At 51.0% G+C, this 7614-nt stretch overlaps 1 protein-coding gene across 1 annotated transcript; it reads left to right on the top strand.

Annotated features, from left to right (window-relative positions):
- The first annotated feature begins 3881 nt into the window (after window positions 1-3881).
- On the top strand, window positions 3882-6228 carry CCDC184 (coiled-coil domain containing 184). Its single transcript, XM_029204512.1, has one exon. It carries the CDS (start codon window positions 4407-4409, stop codon window positions 4992-4994), a length of 588 nt encoding a protein of 195 aa, XP_029060345.1. The 5' UTR covers window positions 3882-4406; the 3' UTR covers window positions 4995-6228.
- Window positions 6229-7614: the final 1386 nt, after the last annotated feature.

Genomic DNA, 7614 nt, shown 5'->3' on the forward strand with positions numbered 1-7614 from the left:
GATTATTCTCAGCCTCTCAGTCTTTCTTACCCTCTTGGAAGGAGACCCCTGTCACTGACAGCTGGGGCTCCTGGTACCTGTGCAGATCAGGGAACTGAGGGACAGAATCAAAGGAGCTGAAACAAGGACAAGGAGTTTCTTCTTGCAGAAGAGAAAAAGAATACACTCAAGAAGTAAAGAGGGGGCTTCCTTGGTGGCACAGTGGTTGAGAGTCCGCCTGCCGATGCAGGGGACACGGGTTCGTGCCCCGGTCTGGGAAGATCCCACATGCCGTGGAGCGGCTAGGCCCGTGAGCCATGGCCGCTGAGCCTGCGCGTCCGGAGCCCGTGCTCCACAACGGGAGAGGCCACAACAGTGAGAGGCCCACGTACCGCCAAAAAAAAAAAAGAAGTAAAGGGGGTGGGGGAGTGAAGAAGCAAGGGCCAGCCTTGAGAGAAAGTTTGGCGGTGATAGGGGAGAGGGGAGAGAGAAGGGCAGCAACAGCTATGCTCACATGAGCGAGATGAATAGAGAAGGAGGAAAGAGAAGTTTAAGATGTTTTGCTCTGTGCTAAGAATGTAAACCCCTTTAGAGTTTTTCCAGAGACATAATAAAAATCTCAATTGCTTTTCAGTTCTTTTTTGTTATTAGATGTGTTTCTTTTGAATGTGATATCATGCTGAGATGGGCCACAAGGCAGCTCAGCTTCATAAAATTTACATTTGGGGAGTACTGTCTGGAATTGCAGACCTGTGGTGCAGCAGTCAGCTGTTCCTTGATTTTGACCTTGATTCCTTGATTTTGACCATCATTCTAGATCTGAGTCAAGCGAGCATCTTAATTACAATTGCTGGATTTATAGTGCAAAAAGTACACCAGCTATATAGAATAGACACTGGAGATAAACTAGACACGAGACAGAGGAAAATGGCAAAGACCATTAAGAATCACAATTTTAGTGACAATTTGAAGTTTGGAACTAGGTGTACCTGATGGAGACCTTTATCTATGCAGCATGAGTCTCTTCCCCCCATGAGCTGATGAGATTGGGATGAAGGAATAGAAGAGCTAAGGTGATTCCCAGAGGAAAAGAAAAAGGCAGGAAGCAGAAGAGGAGTGCATAGGGCTTATTTTTTCTTGCTGTGTCCGAACACTCTAGTGATATGGCCAGAGTACCTATCCATTCAGCTTGGGGATGGACCCAATTAACAAACCCCAGGGCCCTGGCTTCCAGAGGGTCCAGCACTGTAACCCAAACAGCTGACTGAGGCTCTGCTCCACTCTCTGCATCTGTCTCCCTTACTTTTCTGAGACTAGACCTCTCCTATTTCCCCTTGTCTCAATTTCACACAGAATTCCTAAAATTATCTGGTTCTGAATCTGAGGCGCCAATTGTCTCCTTGTATTTTCAAGTCTTGCTACTAGTCCACACCCCCAGATCCCACCTACCCTTGGCTCTCCAATGTCTGACTTGGAACTTGACTGGATCAGCCACACCCCTTGATCTCTGCACTGTTTCCCATATTCTTTCTTGCTTCTCCAATAATTTCCACTTCCTCAAGGCTCAGACCCCCTGTACTCTCAGCAGACCTCATGCCAGCGTCTCTGGGGAGCATAACGTAATCTATGCTGAAAGCCTTGACATAATGGTATCCACAACAACAGTGGCAAAGGGCCTTGTATGACGGCATAAACCAGCTCCTACTGTATAGGGGCTATGTTTAATGTAAGGTTAAGGCTAAGACGGGAGGCCCTGTGCTGGGGACAGGGTCAGTTCTTGTAGGTAGAAGGCAGGGGCCTATCTGAAGAGTGAGGGAGCTGGCAAGGTGAAATCATCCTTGCGAAGTGCTGGTCAAGAGATGTGAAGTAACAGACCCAGGCAAAAAATCTGAAAATCATGCCAGTCTTTTCTGACTATAGCAAAAGTCTCCAGGGAAAGACGAACAGCAGGGTTGAATCCGTAAACCCTGAGACTATGCTTGCTATAAACTTATACTGTGTAAGCTCAGCTGTTTTTGGTGTGTCTTGTCTGTTTCTAGTTTTCCTACAGCTCCTTTTTGGTAAAGTCTTTTTGTGAATATCAGCGCACTTTGGCTGTGCTTAGGGAAACCAAGGAAAAGCATTTCTGTCTTCTCCTGAGCTTTAGGAATAACCTGTGGGACACATGGTGAAGGTGGGAGTGATAACTGAGGTGAGAGTCACAAGTCTGTGGAACGGAGGAAGGATGGAATGAGCAAGCAAATAGGATTGAATCAGAGAAAATACAATAGGTTTAAAAACTTTCTCCATATATTTGTTTTGGGAAATCAAATTTCTAATGGCTGCATAATATTTTATTATATCAACATTTGATTAAACATTTTGCTGTTTAGGATATTTTCCCACTTGTTTCTATTTTAATAGCAGTAAGACAAGGAATAAGCCAAAGAGTTTTTTAGTGCCAGAAAAGTTTCTCTGGGCCAGCCCCACTCCTCACCACTAGAGTATGCAAGCAGGGAAACCTCAAGGTAACACATTTGCTATCACTGAACCACTAGTATACAAAACACTCACCCATACCTAGCTCTTCCCCATCTTGAAATGATACAGCTTTTCTCTTCCTCAGATTTACTTCTTCTTGTGAACTTCATTTTTGGTTTCTGAACACTTGGCTTCTCCAATTTACTAAGGTCATTATTAGTTAATATGCTGCTGCCTAGGTATTGCTTGCTTTGCAATCTGAAGTCATCTGTAAATGTATTAAATTCAACTTTTCTTCCTCCTCCTCCTTTCCCACTCCGCTCCTCAAAAAGGGAAAGGCATTGTCACAACGGTTGAGACACCCCATGTATGTCTGTACATGGGTGGTGGGCCTGCTGAGGGGGAATTACCCTTACATAATCCTTCCTCCCCATCCCTTCCACACATTTTCGACAGTTCGCCCTTTCAACTGTGAGCTGATGCAGTGTTATTCAGAGTTAGAAATAATATTACCCAATATTGCCCAGTCCAATCCCCTAACAGATCAGGGAAATGATTTATTCAGGGTCTCTGAACTAATAAATGGAAGAAACAAAACTGAATTCAGGTCTCCTAAAATCCACTACCTGTGAGCTGGAGAGTAATGGATGAGGAAATGGGACGCAGTGGTTCTTGTTAAATTATTCATTCAACAAACGTACTGAGCATTTACTTACTACGCGCCAGGTTCTATTTTGGGTGCTGGGGATTCCGTGCTGGAGGACACGGAGGAGACAAAAATCTCTGTTCTTACGGAGCTTTCTTTCTCAAAACTGAAGCGCTTTGCCTCACCGTGCTGGAAGAACCCCCAGTGCCCTGAGTAGAAGCGGTTGGGTCTCATATGGGAGGGAATCCCATCTTTTCTCGGCTCCTGTACTATCTTATCTACAGCGAGGGCTGATTTACTGCAGAAGCAGAAGGGAGTGGCGGAAACCTCCGTCGTGCCCTCCCGCGCCTCTGCACCTCTAAGGCCGGGCGGGGCCGGCTCCAGGTCGCCGTCGCGCACCAGCTCTAGTCTGGGTAATAGGGTCGGCCTCGCTACCCGCTCTGCTTCCCTGCTGGAGGACAGAGAAGTAGGACGCGGCTCTACCGTCATCCTCAGGGAAAGGATTTCGGGCGGGTGAAAATCCTTCCAAGGCAGTCGCGCTCAGTGTCTACCACCCAGGCTAGGGGAGGGACGATGTCTCCCCGACCTGGGGATTTATGCAGCAAACTGCTCTCTCATGCTTCCCTATTAAACATTGCAGCCACACGCTCTTTCAGCCTCAGCTGAGGCCACTGCAGCGTCCCCTCCCCTCCCGCTCCGCCCGCTAGCTCAGACTCCAGAGCCCCACTGCAGCTTCCCAACCATCCTCCCTTTTCTTCTCCACTTCCTGGTTGCCATGGAGACACACGTCATTTAAGTGCCGTGCGTCGCCTTGGAAACAGAGGAGCATCCGCGGCTCGGCTGGGAGACCCGCCCGTGTCACTTCCAACCACACTCGCGGACGCTGCCCGTTAATGGCCGAGGGGAGTCCCGAGCTCGACCCGCTGTTGGCCTCTGCCTCGACCTGAGCCCCTGTGCGAGCGCTTCCGTGACCCAGGAAACCCGCAGGCACTTGCCGCTCTTGGCGCCCAGAGGGCGGAGCTGACACGGGTGCAATTCAGGAGGCTAGGTAGGGCAGGGCGCTTTCGCCCCGTGGCGAGCCGGAGAGACGCCGGCCCTGGGACTGTAGCGCGATCCTCGTCCCGCAGGCTCTTCCCGGCCTCCCCGATCCCGCCCGCACCCTCCGCCCGAGACTCACCTCCTCACGTCGGCTCCCTGCCCCTCTCGGGAGCCTCCTCTTCCCAGCCCCTCCAGGCACCTCTTCCCCTCCCCGTACCTTCCTCCCACCTCGAGGCCGGGCTGGACCGGACCCGGAGCCGCCACCGCCCGCTTCTGCCATTCAATGGAGGACGGTCCGCTGGAGATCATGACCAAGGACGGCGGCGACATGCCGGCACCTCTGGAGGTGTCCACAGTGCCGGCCGTGGGGGACGTGATCTCCGGGGAGTACAACGGCGGCATGAAGGAGCTGATGGAGCACCTGAAGGCCCAGCTGCAGGCCCTGTTTGAGGACGTGAGGGCCATGCGGGGGGCCCTGGATGAGCAGGCCTCGCACATCCAGGTGCTCTCGGACGACGTGTGCGCCAACCAGCGAGCCATCGTCTCCATGTGCCGGATTATGACCACCGCGCCCCGCCAGGGTGGCCTGGGCGTGGTCGGCGGCAAGGGGAGCTTCCCGGGCGCCCCTCAAGAGCCGGAGACCCCTTCGCTTGGGATCGAGGACAGAGGTTTGCTGGGTCGCGATCCTGAGGACGAGGAGGACGACGATTCAGAAGAGAAGGAGATGCCCAGCTCCGCCACACCCACTAGTCAATGTGAGCGCCCCGAGAGCCCCTGTGCTGGCCTCCTTGGGGGGGACGGGCCACTTGTGGAGCCCCTCGACCTGCCCGACATTACCCTGCTGCAGCTGGAGGGAGAGGCCTCTCTGTGAGGGGACTCCGAGGGGGCACTACTTTCCCGGGCTGGCTTTGGGTTTCCGAGAGCATGACGCGAGAGGACTGAACCGCGCGGTGCAGCATGCTTCACTCCGACCGCTACTCTTGCGGTTCAGGCGGAAGAGACTCCCTGGAGGAAGCATTTATAGGGTGAAGGACTTTGGGAGCATCAGGAATTCTTTCTGCCTGACCAAGCGAGACGTAGCAAACTGCGGAAAGGTGAGGTTGCAGGAGAGGAAGCGCCCATCTCTGGACTCCCATCCAACCCCCTACCCTGCCCTTTCCCCCTCTCCAGCCAACAGGAGAACCCCTGAATTGTGTAAATAAAATTCTGCTTTTTCTATTCTGAAAAAGGACTTATCTAGGACTCTGGCAAATAATCTCTAACGATTTACCTAGAAATTAAGGAGTTGGGGGTATTCTGTTCTGGCAACAGAAAATTTACCCTTCTGATGAACTCCAAGCTATTCAGCATTCTGCAGAAGCCTCTCCCCTCTCAGATCTCTGCGGCTGCTGATTGGTAAAAGAAGCTTGAGGAGGGAACTGCAGCCCTAGGAGTCTGGGTGAATGGGGTTCCAAGGGCCTCTGGGCTGGGAGGAGCTGACTATCAATGTGCATGAAGACATAATAGCTCAACCTCTAGGATTTTGCATGCAGAGTGGATCCTGCCTTGTCACTGACTTCATCTGGGATTGTTTTATCCATTCACTGAGGCTTAGAGAACAAAGAGCCCAGTTCACAGGCAGAGACTTGGGGATGCTCAGCAACAGCCCAGATTTAGGGGACACTGAGGGGCTCTTGGGGGCCGCAGCCAAAAACTGTCTCTTTCCTGGCTATACCTGCTTAACTTCAGTTTCCTTTTCCCGTCAACACTTCCCTGCCCGCTGCCTCTTGGTGCTGCCTCCATGATGTCTTGTGTGCGTTATGTGTGTCGACCTGTGTAGTAGTGTGTGAGCCCTGAGGGGCAGGGCTTGTGGCTCTGGTGTTAGGTTCAGGGGGCTTCAGACCCTTCTGTGAGGCCCAGGCTCTCACGGCGCTTTCCCCTCTCCTCTCCTCTTTCACCCCCACAACCAGGGCATGGAGCATGTGGCTGCCCTGAGGTTCCTAACTGATGTGCTTCCTTCCCACCTCCTCAAGTGGTGACTTTGTGTGCCCTTTCTCCTCCTCCGTGTATCCCTTCTCAGTGCTTTCCTTGGTGTTAACCTTAATAAAGCGGTGTCATCTCCCCTCCTTGCTGACTGGTACTAGGGCGATGTCAGGGTGGGGCTTCTGGACCCACTGCATGGACACAGGCTTAGCGGGAACTACAGGGACCATGCCTTTCCTCCTCTCTTCTTGCCTCTGGTTCCAAGGAGTTGACCGTCCCTGCCGTGATTGGGACATGCGTTGCCAACTCTACCTGCGGTCATTTCCGACCTGGACCTTCACCTCAAGCTGGAGACGGTACGTGTTGAGACTCCCAAACTAACAAGGGTTTTTGGTAGCTAGAACTCCAGATGTGCAGGAGACTTCTTTTCAGTGAAGCACCTGGCTCCTGGGAGATGATTTCCAAATCTGAGTCCTGGAACGGTAGGCATGACACTTGTTCCATGGGAGGGTTAGGGAAGGGGTATTGTTCAGGAGGGATTGCCTGGAATCTCTGGCAGTAGAGTGACATATCACAAAGGAAACCACAAAAACTGCCTCAGGCCTCTTGTGGAGAATGCCTGTAAGGTGTTCCCCCGGGAGCTTAGATTGACATCAGCTCTAGTCTGCTCCCTGGGGCACTGGAGATTTTCCAAGCTGCTCCAAACAAAATTTGGGAGAAGAATGAGCTGGGGTTCTGTGTGTGTGTGTGCACTTGCACTTGCATATCTGCATATGTATGTGTATGTGTGTTATGTATGTGTGTGTGTTCTTGCTGTGTGGTTGTTGCAGAGAGATGGAAAGAGCACTGGCATTGAATCTCAGTTCCAACAGTGAATGAGTGCTTGAGACTTGCTTCCTTGCTTGAGGCTTAGTTTCTGCCTGTGTAAAATGGGGACAAAAATTGTTAAGGAGAAAAATATCTAAGATTCCTGGGAAGTCTTGTGCAAATGTTAGTTTTTTCTTACAGTTCTCTTGGGATAGGCGGTGGTGGTGGTGACTGGCTCCTCTGGGAAAATACAATTACTTAGGGAAGGTTCTAGAAGCTCTTGTTTAATATAATCCTTCCCTATCTAAAACTCTTATCATTCAAGATAGTCAAGGGGATGATGAGATTCCCAAGCTGACATGGACTTTCTTCATAAATGTCATGTAGTTATGGGTCAAAAGGGACTTAAAGTCAGCTCTGTACACATAGGATGACCAGAGGAAGCCTTGAGTTGTGCAGTGGTTGGGGAATATGTGCCAGGGCTCTAGAGAGGGCAGCTAAAGTATATTAGTGGGGAAGTGTCCCTGAGGGCTGGAAGATAGTTTCCTGTTACAGTTCCAGCATTCTGCACCAATAACAACAATGATAGCTATCATTTATTGAGCACTTACTGTGTGCCAGACACTGTGCCCAATTTTATCTCCCAACAGCCCTATGAAGCAGGCACTATTATTATTTTCACTTAACTGTTCCAAAAACAGACTTCCAAGGCTTGGTCAAGG

Source organism: Monodon monoceros, unplaced genomic scaffold (assembly GCF_005190385.1).
Source record: "Monodon monoceros isolate NGI ecotype Baffin Bay Population unplaced genomic scaffold, NGI_Narwhal_1 Super_Scaffold_6, whole genome shotgun sequence".
NCBI lineage: Eukaryota > Metazoa > Chordata > Mammalia > Artiodactyla > Monodontidae > Monodon > Monodon monoceros.